The 19425-nt window shown below is 38.3% G+C and overlaps 1 protein-coding gene across 1 annotated transcript in view; it reads left to right on the forward strand.

The window, feature by feature from the left end:
- Positions 1-18538, forward strand: part of CXHXorf57 (chromosome X CXorf57 homolog) — a 77901-nt gene extending 59363 nt beyond the window's left edge. Inside the window, exons 13-14 of the mRNA XM_003360407.4 lie at positions 6812-6979; positions 17231-18538. Coding sequence (XP_003360455.4) covers positions 6812-6979; positions 17231-17361 — 299 coding nt within the window. The 3' untranslated portion in view covers positions 17362-18538. The remainder of the gene's footprint in view (positions 1-6811; positions 6980-17230) is intronic.

The following is a 19425-nucleotide window of genomic DNA, read 5'->3' on the forward strand; positions in this document are numbered from 1 at the left end:
GCTAGGGGTCGAATCGGAGCTGTAGCTGCCGGCCTACACCACAGCCACAGCAACACCAGATCTGAGCCTTGTCTGCGACCCACACCACAGCTCACAGCAGTGCTGGATCCTTAACCCACTGAGCAAGGCCAGGGATCAAACCTGCATCCTCATGGATACTAGTCAGATTTGTTTCCACTGAGCCATGACGGGAACTCCTAAACATATTTATTTTTAAAGTTTGTTTCTCATGAATGATCAATGTACACAAAAAATTAAATGTAAAATAAAATCATAGCTAAAATGAGCTACTTTCTAGGTCAAGGAAATTTGTGTTGGTCTTTGAAAAGACGATCTTGTTACCTTAAAATGAAAGAACGATGAAATTCCATTAGCAAATTAATGCCTGAAAGAAAGTTCATTTCATAGATTTTTACATCTTCAGTACTGGAATGAATTACCTTGACCTTTACCAAGATTCCCTTTTCCTGTTTTCTCTCACTTCTTCTTTCCTATCTCCTCACACATAAATATGTACATACATGTGATTGTGTATATGTATGCAATCCATGAAAAAAAATGAATTCCCACTGACTTTGTTAGACAGTCTCAGACCTAAATTTCAAGTGATTCTTTTTATTCAACTGCTTTGCTTAGTCTCTGTAGGTAATTTATTAATCTTAGGGGTTTTTTTTCCTTTTTCCTTTTTTTTTTTTTTTTTTTTTTTTTTTTTTTGCTATTTTAGGGCCACACCTGCAGCATATGGAGATTCCCAGGCTAGGGGTTGAATCGGAGCAGTAGATGCCAGCCTACACCACAGCCACAGCAACGCCAAATCCGAGCCACATCGGCAACCCACACCACAGCTCACAGCACTACCAGATCTTAACCCACTGATCAAGGCCAGGGATCGAACCCACATCCTCATGGATCCTAGTCAGGTTTGTTAACCCCTGAGCCATGAAGGGAATTCCAGGTATTTTTGAATAAATTTTACTGGAGTAACTCATGTTGCAACAGAAGAAGGGGTGGGGGAAAAAATGTAATTGTAATGTATACATGTAAGGATAACCTGACCCCCTTACTGTACAGTGGAAAAATAAAAAAAAAATTTACTGGAGTATAGTTGACATACAAGGTTGTATTTAGTTTCAGGTGTACAGCAAAGTAAATCAGTAATACATATACATATTCCTTTTCAGATTCTTTTCCCATGTAGGTTATTGCACAGTATTGAATAGGTTATGCTGGGCCATACAGTAGGTCCTTGTTACTTATCCATTTTATACATAGTAGTGTGCCTGTGTCAGTGCCAATCCCCTAATTTATACTTCCCTACCACCACGTTTCCCCTTTGGTAATCATCAATTTGGTTTCAAAATCTGGGTCTTCTTCTTTTGAATGTTCTTTTGCATCATTTTTCATTAGATTCCTGATCTTAGTTTTATATCTAAAAACAATCATTATAGCAGGGATTTCCCATATATCACAAAAAGTAACCATGAAAATCGTGAGTTCATCTGGAATCATAGCAATTGAGTATTTCTCTTCCTTTCAACCTGTTACTGATCCTCTAAATATCTCAGCTGTCTTATAATTATAAACCTTTGTAGCTTCATTACGCATCACCTAAAAGCAAGAGTCAAACGTGAAGAAGAAGGCAAATTTGTCATTCTGCCCATCCACACATATGGATCAAACAAAACAGAGCATTTTTAAAAGGAAACTACTAGGTACCTGTAAATAACAAATTATTACCATTCACTAGTAATTTTTTGTGAGCTCTCCAGCAGGAAGTGAGAAAAGGGATTATTTCTGCTGAGGTACTACTTAATTTTAAAGGTAAGAGAAGCCTGGACATCTTCCAGTCCTACCCCCTAGCTAGATAGAAGCCAGGCTGTGATTAGAAATCACGTCTCTTGAGTCTCTAAACATATCTCCCGTTGCAGTGAAAACACTCACATAGGAATCCTGTCATTTTTTTTCTCTAACAGAATTCAAGTGTGAACTTCCTATATCAAGTCATTGTATAAACGGCATAAAATAACAGATAGACTGATGTCTTCAAATACAGTTTTCTTTTTAAAAGATACGGAAATGCTTTTCAGATAATTGACTGCATCTATAGATATATTCAGTATAATTATTAGTCAAATCTTAATAAGGTATTTCTGTTAAGGAGTGTTTTCACCTTAATTATTATGTAATCCAAATACTTATCTCTCTAATGGTTTAGCTTATTAATTCAGAGAGAAAATCTGGAAAATGAAGTTAATTAGTACTGGATCCAGTGATTCTTATAGAACCTTGATGGGAGGGATAGCCTATCAACCTCTCGTGGAGGCATTCCTATCATGCTCAGTGGTTAACGAATCCGACTTGGAACCATGACGTTGCAGGTTCGATCCCTGGCCTCGCTCAGTGGGTTAGGGATCCGACGTTGCCATGAGCTGTGGCGTAGGTCACAGAAGCAGCTTGGATCTGGCATTGCTGTGGCTGTGGCACAGGCCAGTGGTTACACCTCTGATTAGACTCCTAGCCTGGGAACCTCCATATGCCATGGGAGCCACCCTAGGAAAGGCAAAAAGACCAAAAAAAAAAAAAAAAAAAAAAAAGGTGAAACTTTGTATCTAGTTTCACTAAAACAAAACAGTATTGAGCATTTTTCATGTGCCTGTTGGCCATCTGTATTTCCTCTTTGGAAAAATATCCATTCAATTCTTCTGCCCAATTTTTAATTGTTTGTTTTTTTGATGTTGAGTTATGTGAGCTATTTTTACAGGTTGAATATGAACCCCTTATCAGTCAAATCATTTGCAAATATTTTCTCCCATTACATAGGTTGTCCTTTCATTTTGTCAATGGTTTCTCTTACTATGCAAAAGCTTTTAAGTTTAATTAGGTCCCATTTGTTTGTTTTTGCTTTTATTTCTTTTGCCTTAGGAGACAGATCCAAAAAAAATGTATTGCTATGATTTATGTCAGAGTGATCTGCCTGTGTTTCAAGTTTTACATTTGGGTCTTTAATCCATTTTGAGTCTATTTTTGTGTATGATGTTAAAGAGTGTTCTAATATCATTCTTTTACATGTCCAGTTTTCCCAGTGCCACTTAGAGTCTGTCTTTTCTCCATTGTATATTCTTGCCTTGTCTTTGTTGTAGATTAATTGACTTCTTTGTTGTAGATTAATTGACCAAGAGTGCATGGATTTATTTTGGGGCTCTCTATTCTGTTCAATTGATCTGTATTTCTGTTTTTGTGTCAGTACCATACTTTTCCAATTACTGTAGCTTTGCAGTATAGCCTGAAGTTAGAGAGTGTGATTCCTCCAGCTCTGCTCTTCTTCCTCACGATTGCTTTGACTATTCAGTGTCTTGGGAGGCGGGGGGTGTCCATGACATGCAGAAGTTCCTGGGCAAGGGATCAAACCCACACCACAGCAGCAACCCAGGCTACAGCAGTGACAACACTGGCTCTTTAACCTGCTGAGCCACCAAGGTGACTCCAAGACACCATATTTTAACATCTTGATGAAAAATAATAGGAATTCTACAGCAGATGTTATGCTTTTGTCTAGTTGGTAGCATTTACCTTTTTTTTTTCTTTTTATGGCTGCACCTGCAGAATATGGAAATTCCCAGGCTGTGAGTCAAATCCGAGCTGCAGCTAAGGGCTAAGCCACAACCACAGCAACACCAGATCCTAGCCACATCTGCAACCTGTTCTGCAGCTTACTGCAACGCTGGATCATTAACTCACTGAAAGAGGCCACAGATCAAACCTGCACCCTCCTTAACCCACTGAGCCACAATGGGAACCCGCATTTAACTTTCTTAGTGGCTTAGTGGTATATAAAATAATGACCATCTTAAAATCGGTGGTATCTTAGATCCTATAAAATATGGTATATGCCAAGTGCTGTGCTAGGTGCTGGGATTACAAATTGCCACCCCCCCAACACACACAAACACACACACTTTTCACTGGAAAAGGAATTTCAGTGATAACAAAGAATTTAAGAGGAAGATACATAAATTGCATGTAATGCACTTTACAAAAGAGAAATAGGAGCTTATTCGATTTCATATTCCCTATAATTTTGAATATAGTCCACAAGTATCACCACACTTACCCAGATAATATGTTGTCAGTTACTTAAGTAACACATAAACAGTAAGTCACCATTGAAGTGCATTATACATGCGCACTGTGGGAAGGATATTCATGTGCCTCTCTTTTGCTGTTGAGAATATGATGCATTCATATTTGAACACAATATACCAAAGTCTTAAAGTCTTCACATTTGAAAATTATAGGTTAAAAATAAACACATATGCAATCATTTGCTCAATGTAACAAATATTTACTGAGCACCTAAGGCATGCCCAGCACTGTTCCAGGGCCTGAGCTTACATGAGTGAACACAACAGTTAAAAGAAAAACCTTATAGTAAAATATGATAAGTGCTGGAAGAAATGGGTTGAAGAGTTCTGGAGTAGGAAAGGGCTAAATTTTAAATAGAGTCATTAGGGGAGATGTCCCTGAGAAAGGAACATTGCACCAGAAACCTGATGGAGGTGAAGGAGCATGCCGTGTGTTTATTTGGGGAAAGAACATTCTATGTACAAGAACATCAAGTACAGAGGCCCTAGGCCTGTTTACTTATACATTTGCACTCTGAACTTGAGTTTTAACCAAATAACTCATGACTGAGTTTACTAATAATGTTGAAGCTAAACTCACAGTATTCTATCTATAATTTAGAAAGCAATTTGAAATGTTACCAGTGACACTGATCATAAAGCTACCTTCCTGAAAATATCAGATTCTCAATGTCTGATATTTTCTCAATTCTAAGGAATGCTTTCTCTTTTCTTACATTTATAAGTTGGAAAGCATCTTAGAGTCAATGGGTCCATTTACTTCAGGGTTTCCTTTTTATTAAAACCTTATTCGAGTTCCCTGGTGGCTCAGTGGGTTAAGGATCCAGCAATGTCATTGCTGTGGTTCGGGTCGCCGTGTGGCAGGGTTCAATCCCTGGCCTGGGAGCTTCCTCGTGCCATAGATGTGGCAAAAAAAACAACTCATTAAATTGGTGATATGTCTTAGAGTTAGATTTGGTATTAGAATCAAGGAAATGGGATACCAGCCTGTACACATTCACATGAGTTTTACAACATTGCTAAGAGTTATGAGGTAGTGTTACTTTTGATAATATTGAACTGGAATTCACAGTAAATTATAGATGGTGACTTTTATTTTATGAATACCAAATTTTCGTCATCCTTAAAAGCTTTAAACAGCCTTTAGTTGTATGTTAAAGCTGTGGAACTTAGTGTCATTTGCCTATAAAAAGGCAAAGAATGGACTTGCATTTCTGGATCAGTTTACAGCCTAACTGGAAGGACTTATCTATTTTTCCTTGGCCCATACTCCGTACTTAAGAATTGCCATAGGACTTGCTGCCTGAATATCAGAGAAGAACAAAAAGGAGGAATTCAGGATAACTTCTGGGTTTCTGGTTTGAGGATTTTCAAGCAGTGTTGTGTGCATTTACCCTTGCTTCAGCCAAGATGGCTTCCTTACTCTGGTCTACATACTTTTGGCTTCTTCCTGCCCTGCTTGAAATATCCTTCTCTTTGTTTCTTTAAATACTGCTCATCCTTTAATTCCCAGCTCAGGAGTTCCCCTCATGGCTCAGAAGTAACAAACTTGGCTAGTATCCTCGAGGATGCGGGTTCAATCCCTAGCCTCACTGAGTGGGTTAAGGATACAGCTGTGAGCTGTGGTGTAGGTTGCAGACATGGCTCAGATCCCACGTTGCTGTGGCTCTGGCATAGGCCAGCAGCTGCAGCTCTGATTCAACCCCTAATCTAGGAAACTTCCATATGCTGTGGGTGCAGCCCTAAAAAGACCAAAAAAAAAAAAAAAAAAAAAAACCAGCTCAGACCCTTGCCTCTAAGAAGTCTTTCTTATCCACCTTAGTTGACATTGACCCACATAAGGAGACAACAGACACAGGTCAGACTTCACCTTGGTTGTTCCCCCATATTGCAACCTTTTATATAGCCCTAAAGTGCGTGATTGAAGTTTTTCTTGTATACTTGAGGACAAGTGGAACCTTGATATTACCACCCCTGCTCTTGTTTGAGTCTTATATTTTAAGTCCAAATGGCAGTAAGGGAACCCATCGGTCATCTCTGAATTTTCTTATCCTGTGATGGCACCTGTCATAAATGACAAAGATACTCCACATGTTTTCATATATGTGGCCAGGCTATCCTCTGGTTATTAAAATTTAAGCCTTCTAGGAGTTCTCGTTGTGGCACGGCAGAAAGGAATCCGACTAGGAACCGTGAGGTTGTGGGTTTGATCCGTGGCCCTGCTCAGTGGGTCAGGGATCCGGCATTGCCATGAGCTGTGGTGTAGGTCACAGACACAGCTCGGATCCCGCGTTGCTGTGGCTGTGGTGTAGGCCCGCAGCAACAGTTCCGATTCGACCTCTCCCCTGGGAACCTCCATATGCGGCCCTAAAAAGCAAAAGAAAGAAAGAAAGAAGAATTTAAGCCTTCTATCAGTATGTGAAAACATTCGGGATTGTTACTTCCCACAGTGGTTAATAGTTTGCTCCGAAGTGTCCTCTCTTTCAAGTGGTAGGTAGCATGTATGCATAAATGTTTGCACAGCATGGGGTTTAGTCCCTCGTTTTGAAAGTTTTTTTGTTTTTTACACCTGTGAATCTCTTTGGCACATGTGAGGATCATACTGGCAAACCTGGCCTCGTTAACACCAAGCACTAACCCACTGCACTTGTGTGATTTTTCTATAACAGGTCTGAACCACGAGATAGCAATCGATGTTGCGTTCCTCCCCATGTATTCTCCAGAAGACATCCGAACATCTCAAATAGACACATTATTAACCTGCATGAATTACAGCTGTGTGTTTCCACAGGAAGGGCCTAGCACTGACAAAGTGCGAGGTCCAAGAGCACTTGCAGGTAAGACAATAATAATCTAAGTATTATTACACTCAGAAAATAAAATTAATATTGCAAGCAGTCTTAACCTTAAGATGTTATTATAGAAACAGCTCTAGCTTTAACATTTAATACAATGTAGGAGTTCCTGTCGTGGCTCAGTGGTAATGAATCTGACTAGGATCCATGAGAATGCAGGTTCGATCCCTGGCCTTGCTCAGTGGGTTAAGGATCCGTGAGCTGTGGCACAGGTCACAGATGTGGCTCGGATCTGGCATTGCTGTGGCTGTGGTATAGGCTGGCAGGTGCAGCTCTGATTTGTCCCTAGCCTGGGAACCTCCATATGCCGCTGGTGTGGCCCTAAAAAGACAAATACTACTACTACTCTAATAATAATAATAATTATACAGTGTAAAGAGGTTTTTGGTAGAAGTGTCCAAAGACTAATATATGAGAATATATTTTTCTATAAAATTGGATAGATTAATGCTTTCCATTTCAGGCAGGCATTAAGAATGTTCTCTCATAATACATGTCTAAATGTAAGTATTGACTGGGCCTAAGTGGTAGGAACATGGAGCGGTTCAGCTTCTACTCTTTTCTCCTTTCAATTCAGGCAGGACAGTTTGTCCTTTTACCTTATAATTGCCTGAAATCTCAATACCACCATAGTATAGTACAGTACAATTGTTTTCTCTTATAAATGTTTAGTTATTCAAGTGCTATGCAATAAATTCCTTGAGGACTTCTCAGAGTGCATGTAATCCCAATAGTGAAACCCTTCAACCAACTAATTGTTCAGGCTGCTGCATAATATCCCAAACTTTAAATCATTTCTATATGCCACTAAAATTATATGTCCCATTATATAATCATCGTATTCACTTTCTGTTGTCAATCCCATTTCCTAAGCATGTGGTAAAGTTTCTAGTCATTTTCATTGAGCTTCTAAGAATATTACAATTAAAAGAGCCTTAAAGAAAGCCTTTATTATCTTGGGATTTTGTGGTGGGCCTTTCTAAGCTGATGAAATCCTAGAGTGTATGTTGTTTTCAAGCAAGTCTTACGAGCTGTGCCTGATGATGAAGTAACTTTTGGCAGTAATGGTTACTACAAACTGAACTTGAGGTTCTAATTTTGTAAGAGATGAGGTTTTCTGTTTTTCCTCTAGTCCATCTTAGAGATGATATATTAGTTGACATGCAATATCCCTTCCTACATTTCACCTTCTTAGACTTTCAATAATTCCACATTTCGTAGTTAGTGCCCTAATATGTACCATTTTCTAATTGTATTGGTCTATAGTTGACTTACAATGTTGTATTGGTTTCAGGTGTACAGCAAAGTGAATCAGTCATACATATAAATATATCCATTCTTTTTTCCCGTAGAGGTTATTACAGAAAATTAGGTAGATATCCCTGTGCTATACAGCAAGACCCTGCCAGCTATCCATTCCGTACATAGTAGTATGTATATGCCAATGCCATCCCCCCACTTTATTCCTCCTGCCACGGTTTCCTCTTTGGTAACCATAAGTTTGACTTAGAGTCCACATGTCAGTGATATCATATAACATTTGTCCTTCTCTGTCTGACTTACTTCACTTAGTATTAATAATCTCTGTGTCCATCCTTGTTGCTGCAAACAGCATGATTTCATTTTTCATTCTTTTTAATGGGTGACTAATATTCCATCACATATATGTACCGCGTCTTCTTTATCCATTCCTATATCAGTGGACATTTAGGTTGCTTCTGTGTCTTGGTTATTATAAACAGTGCTGCATTGAACATTGGGGTGCACACATCTTTTCAAATCCTAATATTTACTTTAAATATTTGTGCACTCATGTTCTCGTTTCATACAATATCCACTTCTGTCACATTACTTCTGCTGTATGTGTATGTTATTATTGATAAAAAAAATATCAAGACAAAATCCTTGGGTGCCTATGAGCTGCTAGTGCCAGTGTCCTTCCAGCACTCACTAACATGGTCACGTGAAAATATCTGGTACCATTCTGCCAAAGCACATAATATTTGGGGCATAAAGGGCAAGAGTCACTGGAAGAGAAAAGTGATATGGTAATCAAAAGAAGGGTGATTCATTTCGAACATGGAATACTATATTTTTCATGACTTAATAATAGGGTCTGTTTAGCTCTGTGCAAAGCATTGTGCCTGAGCATTTTACATTAAGTTAGAGCTAACCCTAACAAGAGCCTTGCAAGGTGAATATTATTATCCCGTTTATAGATGACTACAGTGAAAATCAAAGCGATTCACCAGCATGGTTAACAACTAGAATTTGAACCCAGATCTGCCTGATTCAAAACATTCATTCCCTCCATAACAACAAATGGAAAGATATAAATATACAGAATAATGTAATACAGGCTTATAGTGTAACATTGGTATCATCTTTTAAGCATTTTTATGAACTGGTTTTTTCTCTATTATAAAAGCTATACATGTTCATCATCTAAAAATTCCAACAGGAGTTCCCATTGTGGCTCAGTGGTTAATGAATCCAACTGGGAACATGAGGTTGTGAGTTCTATCCCTGGCCTCGTTCAGTGGGTTAAGGATCTGGCGTTGCCGTGAGCTGTGGTGTAGGTCACAGACGCAGCTTGGATCTGGCATTGCTATGGTTGTGGCATAGGCCGGCAGCTGTAGCTCCAATTGGACCCCTGGCCTGGGAACCTCCATATGCCACGGGTGCAGCCCTAGAAAAGACAAAAAGGCAAAAGAAAAAAAAAATTCCAACAATACAAAAAGTATAGGGTAAAATTGAAAGTTACCTTTCCTGCCTTTGAAAGTCCATCCCCTTCTGCCAACCCACTCACCCATTCTCTGGAGATAACCAGTATTGAATCCTTTAAGAAATTATTTTTGCATATAACAGTATATATTGTCTATACATGTATATTATATATAATATATATTTTTTAATGTTTAGACATTTTATTATTTTTAATAGTTATTTCCCCAATACAATTTTTTTCCTACGGTACAGCATGGTGACCCAGTTACACATACATGTACACATTGTATTTTCTCACATTATCATGCTCCATCATAAGTGACCAGACATAGTTTCGAGTGCTACACAGCAGGATCTCATTGCTAATCCATTCCAAAGGCAATTGCTTGTATCTATTAACCCCAAGCTCCTCAACTACCCCACTCCCTCCCCCTCCCCCTTGGCAACCACAAGTCTATTCTGCAAGTCCATGATTTTCTTTTCTGTGGAAAGGTTCATCTGTGCCTTATATTAGGTTCCAGATATAAGTGATATCATATGGTATTCATCCTTCTCTTTCTGACTTACTTCACTCAGGATGAGAGTCTCTAGTTCCCTCCAAGTCGCTGAAAATGGCATTAGTTTGTTCTTTTTATGGCTGAGTAGTATTCCATTGTGTATCTATACCACATCTTCCTAATCCAATCATCTGTTGATGGACATTTGGGTTGTTTCCATTTCTTGGCTACTATGAACAGTGCTGCAATGAACATGCGGGTGCATGTGTCTTTTTCAAGGAAAGTTTTGTCCCGATGTGGGCCCAAGAGTGGGATTGCTGGGTCATATGGTAGTTCTATGTATAGATTTCTAAGGCATCTCCATACTGTTCTCCATAATGGCTGTACCAGCTTCCATTCCTCCCAACAGCGTAGGAGGGTTCCCTTTTCTCCACACCCCCTCCAGCATTTGTTATTTGTGGACTTATTAATGATAGCCATTCTGACTGGTGTGAGGTGGTATCTCATGGTGGTTTTGATTTGCATTTCTCTAATAATCAGGGATGTTGAGCAGTTTTTCATGTGCTTGTTGGCCATCTGTACATCTTCCTTGGAGAAATGTCTGTCAGGTCTTTTGCCCATTTTTCCATTGGGTGGTTGGCTTTTTTGCTGTTGAGTTGTGTAAGTTGCTTGTATATTCTAGAGATTAGGCCCTTGTCAGTTGCATCATTTGAAACTATTTTCTCCCATTCTGTAAGTTGTCTTTTTGTTTTCTTTTTGGTTTCCTTGGCTGTGCAAAACTTGTCAGTTTGTTTAGGACCCATTGGTTTATTTTTGCTCTTATTTCTGTTGCTTTGGGAGACTGACCTTAGAAAATATTCATGAGGCTGATGTCAGAGAATGTTTTGCCTGTGTTCTCTTCCAGGAGTTTGATGGTGTCTTGATATATATTTATATATAGTCTAACACACACTGTTAAATACACACAAATGGAATTATAGTAAACATGGTTTCATAACCTGCTTTTTCTTTTTAACACTGTGTCTTGAATAGCTTTCATATTAGTATATAAAGAGCTACCTCTTTGGGTTTTGTGGGGTTTTTTCCCACTTTTTACGGCTGCACCCAAGGCATAATGGAAGTTCCCAGCCTAGGGGTCAAATCGGAGCTGCAGCTGCTGGCCTATGCCACAGCCACAGCAACATAGGACCTGAGCCATGTCTGTGACCTACACCATATCTCACAGCAATGCCAGATCCTTAACCCACTGAGCAGGGCCAGGGACTGAACCTGCATCCTCACGGATCCTAGTCAGGTTCTTTAACTGCTGAGCAACGAAGGAAACTCCCCCCTCTTTCGTTTTAATAACTATAAATATTCCATGGTGTAGAGATACCAAAATTTACTTAGTCAGTCCCCTATTGGTGGACATTTAGATTTTTTCAAATGTTTTTGCTATTAGCAAACAGTACTGCAATGAGTATCTGTCTATCTATGTGTATGTATATATAATTTTCATGCCTTTATACATCTGAAAGATGGATTCTTAGAAATCACTGACTCAAAAAATGTATGTATTGTAAATTTCAGCAGATACTGTCAAAATGTCCTTCAGAAAGGTTATAACAATGTACACTTCAATCAAAAGAAAAAATGCCACTTAACACACATCCTTAGAAATACTAGGTGTTATCAGTCTTGTTAATGTTTGGCAGACTGATAGGCAAAAAAGTATTATATCATTATTTTCATGTGCATTTCTGAATATTTCTAAGCTTGAATATCTGCATATTGGCCATTTATATTTTTTCTTTCTATGAACTTTCTTTCTATACTAGTTTTATTTTTTCCATTTTTCTCTAAGAGGGTTCTTTTTCTTAGTAATTTGTAAGTCCTCTTTGCATATTGAAGAAATAACCTTTTATTGTGTTACAAATACCTTTACACAGTTTGACATTTGTTCAGTGGGAATCTGGTTTTGATATTTTAAATAATTTTATTTTTATATACTCAAATATATCAATCTTTCATGTTTATGGCTGCTGGTTTTATGTCATACTCAAAAAGGTATCACTCAATCCATGATTTTTTTGTAATTCACTGTGCTTTGTTTCTGACACTTTTATAGCTTCACTCTTTTTTACTCAAAATATACATAAAATTTACCACTTTAAGCATTTTTAAACCTAAAAATCATGCGACACTAGGTACATTTACAGTGTTGTGCAACCACCACCGTTACTCATTTTCAGAACATTTTCATCATCCAAAACAGACACTCTATACCTGTTAAAGGATAACTCCCCATTCCCCCCTCTCCCCAACTCCTGATAACCTCGATTTTACTTCATTTCTCTATGAACTTGCCTATTCTAGGTACCCCATTTAAGTGAAGTTACACAGTGTTTGTCCTTTTGTGTCTGGCTTATTCACTTAATATCATATCCTCAAAGTCTGTTCTTGTTGTAATATATATAACAGAATTTCACTTCTTTTTTTAGCTGAATAATATTCCGTTGGGTGTATACCACATTTTGTTTATCCATTCATCTGTTGATGGACATTTGGGTTGTTTTCACCTCTTGGCTATTGTGAATAGTTCTGCTTTGAATATTGGTGTGCAAGTACCTGTAAGTCCCTGATCTCAATCCTTTTGAGAATATACCTGGGAGTGGAATTATGGAGTCCTATAGTAATTCTAATTTAACTTTTTGAGCAACCACCGAACTATTTTCCACAGCAGGTGCACCATTTTTACATTCCCACCTGCAGTGCATGAGGGTCCCAATTTCTCTACATCCTTACCAACACATACTATTTTCTGTTTTGTTTTATAACAGTCATACTTAAGTGGTATCGTGTTGTGGTTCTGATTTGCCTTTCCCCAACTACAAATGTTATGGAGCATCTTTTCATGTGTTTATCGGCTATTTGTATATCTTCTTTGGAGGAATGTTAAGTCCTTTGCCCATTTTTGAATTGCGTTGTTTGGGGGTTATTGCTGTTGTTAATACGAGCTTCATTTTTTTTTTTTTTTTTTTTTGCTGCCCCTGCAACATATGGAAGTTCCTGGACCAGGGATCAAACCCTCATCACAGCAACAACCCAAGCCTCTGCACTGACAATGCCAGATCCTTAACCCACTGTACCACAAGAAAACTCCCATATAGCTTCATTTTTATATCTTAAAATTTTTAATCCATTTGGACTTTCTTTGGTATAGTGAGATAAGGATCCAAGTTAATTTTTTCCGAGGGCTTAGTCATAGTTCCCAAATCATTTGTTGAATAATACTTACTGATATGGTGTCCTAATTGGTATTATCTTTAATTATGAAGTACCAGGATACATATATATACCTTCCATCTCTTGGAAAGCACCATTGATAAACATTTCAGAAGCATTACATAATATGAAAGGGTTTTAACACATGTAAGAAAACAATTTTATTATTCTCTAGAGGGTTTCCCATATAATTTTCAGAGACAAGAATACCACAGTGATAAGGTAGACTGCGCTGCAGTTACAAAGCAATTCCAAAGTCTCAGTGACTTAACACAATAAAGTTTACTTCTTGCTCAAGTCAAGTCTGATGCAATCAGTTATTAGCTTTCTTCCCAGCATGATTCAGGAAGCCAGCGTGCTTCCATCCTGTCGCAACTCCACAGGAACAAATGGCTTCTACAGTAGTCTAGGCAGAGGAAGAAAGAAATGAAGGAGACACTGGCTTTTCATTGTGTTGAACCAAAAGTGACACATCATTTCTACTCACATTTTCATTTGCCGGAACTCATTTACATGATCCCAACCCAGCTACAGAGGAGGCTAGGACACACTGTCTCCCACATGACCATGAAGAGGAACTGGAATGGCAAATACATAACATTACCTTTGGTAGCTCACCTTAGGCATTTGTGATGTTCCTAAAAATGTACAATTTTTATCATTCTAAAGAATTTAAAATGAAATGTAGAGAAGCTCATCTTACAGATACAGTGAATTATCCTTTTAAAACAATTGATTTGTGAGATAAATAACAACGTTCTAATTTAATGCTAGCTTTTCTTAAGTAGGAAATGATGGTAGCTGGAGTTTCTGCTGCGGTACAGTGGGTTAAGGATCCAACTGCAGCAGCTCAGGTTGCTGTGGAGGCACGGAATCAATCCCAGCCCAGTGCAGTGGGTTTAGGATCTGGCATTGCCGCAGCCATGGTGTAGATCACAGCTGTGGCTCAGATTCTATCCCTGGCCTGCAGGTGAAGCCAAAAAAAAAAAAAAAGAAAGAAAGAAAATGATGGTTGCTGTGGCTGATACTTCATTGAGTGCTTACTCTTTGTCAGCTACCATTCTAAGTGCTTTACAATGCATTTAATTCTCACAACGACCTATAATGTAGGTACTGAATGAACAGACTGAAGCACAGAGAGGTTGTCATTTGCTCGAAATATTACAGAATATTACTTATTTTATTTATTTATTTATTTATTTGCCTTTTAGGGCTGCCCCTGCAGTATATGAACGCTCCCAGGCTAGGGGTCAAATCAGAGCTGTAGCTGCTGACCTATGCCAGAGCCACAGCAACGCAGGATCCAAGCCGTGTCTGCGACCTACACCACAGCTCATGGCAACACAGGATCCTTAACCCACTGAACGAGGCCAGAAATTGAACCCACAACCTCATGGTCCCTCGTCGGATTCATTTCCACTGCACACGACAGGAACTCCCTTACTTATACTTTATGGTGCAGGTACTATGTAAGTCATTATTTGTAATAGTTGATACAGGATAACAATTAGAATTATCAAGGTTTGGGTTTCTGCTGTGAGCATCAAATCTGAAGATCTTGAAATCTTTCCAAAGCATCTGGATTAAAGTCCATCCCACTCGAAGAAGAAAATTATATAGTACTTACAGTACTAGCAGTTTCTTTTATGTTCATTGTGCTTAGTGAACTTGCACAATTGTAAATCATTGGCTCTTGTGACATGCCTGGCAGAGGTGGCTTTCCTGTGAAGCTAATGAAGCCTAAGCTTGAGGAGCTCTCACTTTCATAAATCCCTCCCAAGATCCTTTTTGGTATTCCTTTGTATTTTATCTTCTCTTTCATAGAAAGGACCCCCCAAATGTTGCCCTTCAGGCTCCATAAAATAGATCCACTGCTGGCCCTTGGGCACAGTTTTGTAGATATGTACCTCTAGCACAAAAAAGAACACATGCCTTGATGCCAGACTCTGAATTAGAATCACCTTGTCACTTTGCTGGAGTTACTTAACCTCTAAATGTCTTAGTTTTTCTCAAACTGAAAATGTTGTGTAGTCAGTTAGTGGGGTTTTCTTCTTGTTTTGTTTGTTTGTTTTGCCAGTTGGTGTCTTGAAAACAATTCCTTAAATACCACTTTAGCCAAGAAAAGGAAGAAAAGAAAAACATTACTCTCCCAGCTCTTGCAGATTGGTTCTGTGCTATGACACACCTTCAGTGCTTAGCCATGCTGTTTACAACTCTGTCTTAGCCCTCACTTCCTGTTTTTCGGAGACTTAGGTCAGCTGGAGATGAGCAATGAGTGTTTTCTTAGGCCTCTTCTGAGCATGTGTCCAGCACTGGGCATACACGTGGCCTCCTTGATTCCTTGGAATACATAGGAGCTCTTAAAAGCCCATATTCCCCCACATATCGATTCCCCAAACCCCTTCTTCCCCAGGCTTTTTGGTATGTGCATTTCTTGTCCCAACTTGATACCCTGGCCCCAGCTGCTCTAACCAATCCTTTTGCCTTTATATGCTTTCTACAAGTGCCATTGGGAAAGCTACCCGAGTAGTGGGGATGCTCCAAATTGGGTGAAACAAAAGCAAGCTCTTTCATTTGACCTTGAGGGAACTGCCAGACAGGTCAAAATACACCATTACCTCTGAGTATAAGGTCTATGTTGCTCCCTCTGGTGCTAGCAACCTGCACCAAGAGTATGAGATGTCACCTTCATGGCTGCTGCTGATCAGGGGAGTAGGTGGGCATTTTAAAACACCACAGCACAGTTGTAGCACGGTGCAGTAGCTTCTTTCTTCATTAATCTTTCACCTGGCTGTCTACATTCTAGAGTTCTGCAAAAGTTGATCTGAGAGGGGTTTTTTTGGCCAGCTTATAAATTGCCTTAGTGCAGAGACAGAGCCCTGAAATTCCATACTCTGCCGTTTTCATCCACATCACTCACTTGATCCATTTTTGATAAATTTTAAGAATATGCAAGCTAAGTGTTGGTTAATTAAGCCATTTCAGAGGAAGCTTTAAAAGAAGCTTTGTGTGTGTGTGTGTGTGTGTGCGCGCGCGTGTGTATTTTATATACATATATATATATATATTTTGTGTTTTAGGGCTGCACTCACGGCATATGGAGGTTCCCGGGCTAGGGGTCGAATTGGGGCTACAGCTGCCAGCCTATGCCACGGCCACAGCAACACCAGATCCAAGCCGTGTCTGTGACCTACACCACAGCTCACAGCAACGCCAGATCCTTAACCCACTGAGCGAGGCCAGGGATCGAACCTACGTCCTCATGGATACTAGTCAGATTTGATTCTGCTGAGCCACAATGGGAACTCCGAATTGCATGTATTTATTTTGCTGAAGTCTTATAACTTTTGCAAATAATTGATATTTCAATTTCAAAATAGAAAAATGTATCTTTGTATTTCCTTGAAGCATGGTGGTAAGTTGTTTACTTGACACCATATAAATCACCTTGATGTAGATTTACTTTACTCCACTAAATTAATGAACAAATAAAATAATTAAATATGGCTTTGGAGCACCAGCCTGTATCTTGACATTTTTGGTAGCATCTGTTTGATGTATTCACTGTTAGCTGCAGAAATAACTATAACATAACTTTGATGAAAGTGTGTGATGAATTGGGGGGAAGAGGGATAAGATGAGGGACAGTATTAATTATGAGAAAAAAATATCAGCTTATGTGCTACTAAATCCCAGTAAATATTTAACTCTTTTATAATGCTTACCATCTGCTTTTGATTTTTAGGTGATATTATAAAAGCAGCAACTGAACTGGATAGAGTGCATATCGTCTGTATCTTGGATATTTGTAGTTTGGGTAACAATAAAGCAGAGGTCTATTTGCAGAAAATTTATAGACCTGATAATCCTTCTTAAAAATTGTCAAATGAAATTATTAAAGGGCATTGCTTGAAAGACATTCTGTCATTTTGTTGGTAGTTTCAGTAACTGTTTTCTCATTTAAAATATTACATAAACTCTAAAGTTAAGCGGTTTTATGTTCATCTTGTTTTTGGAACTAACACTTCATTTTGAATTCATTACTGAAAAAGTCATCAAAACAATTTTTGTGTATCAAGAAAATGTACCTTACTTCTTTCTATATGACTGTTAACTTGACTTTAATGATTTGTGTTCACTGTTCTATTTGTGAAGTGGCCTTTTATTCTAAAGCCTCAGTAGAAGGCATCCCAACTAACAAGAGTAACTTTTCATGGGCATTTAACACCTTTCCGTTTGCATTAAGCTATAATGCGAAATTTTGAATTGCTAATTTGAAGATGAAATTCTCCTAAAGTGGTGCAATTTTGAATTGCTAATTTGAAGATGAAATTCTCCTAAAGTGGTCAACCAACATTTCTCACAGCCAAGACAGTTTCTGTCATTTTCAAAAGCACACATGGATTGTTATGGCTCAGGTGCCTTGGTCATGAGTTTGGTCAGCTGTAAAAGAGCATGCTTAATTAAATTGTCTTAAGGTTTTCCATTCCCTATTGTGATTTCATATCCTTTTAATATCTGAATGTTTTGACTAGTGTGTGTCTGTATTCTCACCATGTTCATTTCTGATTGTGGTACCTGTAGTGTGAGTTTTAAATAGTTAAAATTTGTCTCAAATTACCATTTTAAGAGCTCATTTTGAAAGTATAAAACAATAGCTACAGGAATTGTTTCACTCTGGTTGTCTAGCTTACTTCATTTTAACTGTAAGTGGCCATTCCGCATTTTGCAAGGCTCTGTGGTTGACATCTATGTGGTTAGTTAGATGTGCTAAAATGACCATCACATGAATTTCAAAGTACTCTGTATCAAGATGAATCTTACTGTCATTAAGCTGTTAACTTGTAATATTTCCTTCTAGCCCTGTGGTTCTGTGATTTCATATGCTATACATTTTAGATGTGTTGGGCATCTCAAAAACCTAAAGACAGATGCTGCAATTTGTTCATAAATGTGTTCAGTCCTTTGTTCTTTAAAATTGTGTTTAAATGTTAATTAGTGAATCATTCTCATGTTAAAATTTTGAGTGTATTATTAAAGAATTTAAAACCTGTTTCATTTTGAATGTATTTGATGTCTTTCCACCATATTTTTGGCCTATGGTAGACCTATATGTACTTGCTAAATGAGCCAATATGGTTCTTCCATATGGGTTGAAAACTGTTGTTTACCAAACAGAATCTGGGTTTTTGTTTTAAGCTAATAGGCAATTTAATTTTAGTGCCCCATAAATATTGAGGAAGGGAAAACATTAATCCTTAAATGGCTATTGACGAAAAAACCTCAGGCTGAAATTTCAAAACTGTACACTTTAACAAGTGTAATTTTTGTTCTCATATTGAATGAGAAATACCAACTCTTAATCTTAAGATTTAGGATCTTTAAAAACAACTTCCATAGCAATTTATTCTATCTTTGTTTTGTTTTGTTGTCTTTTTTTTTAATGCCGCACCCGTGGCATACGGAGATTGCCAGGCTAGGGGATCGAATCAGAGCTGTAGCCACTGGCCTACACCACAGCCACAGCAACTCAGGATCCGAGCTGCACCACAGCTCACAGCAACACCAGATCCTTAACCCACTGAGCGAGGCCAGGGATCGAACCTGCGTCCTCATGGATGTGAGTCAGATTCATTTCCTCTGAACCATGATGGGAACTCCACAATTTATTTTATATTATATTATATCCAAATTTGGAGTTAAATATCTGTGTCCGCCTTTCCAATTATTGCAAAATTGGATAGCTGCTGTGGCAGTTTCCTAAGAAAAATAGCAAACTACCATCAGAAGAATTTAGCTTCAGGTAACAATATGTGTACATTCATTCCAAAGCAGCACAAATATACAACTGTAGTGTCACTTTTATATTAAATATAATTAGTAAATTATGAAATATTACATAATCTACCACAGGACCGCAGTCTTTACAGCTTTTAATAT

Source organism: Sus scrofa, chromosome X, assembly GCF_000003025.6.
Source record: "Sus scrofa isolate TJ Tabasco breed Duroc chromosome X, Sscrofa11.1, whole genome shotgun sequence".
NCBI lineage: Eukaryota > Metazoa > Chordata > Mammalia > Artiodactyla > Suidae > Sus > Sus scrofa.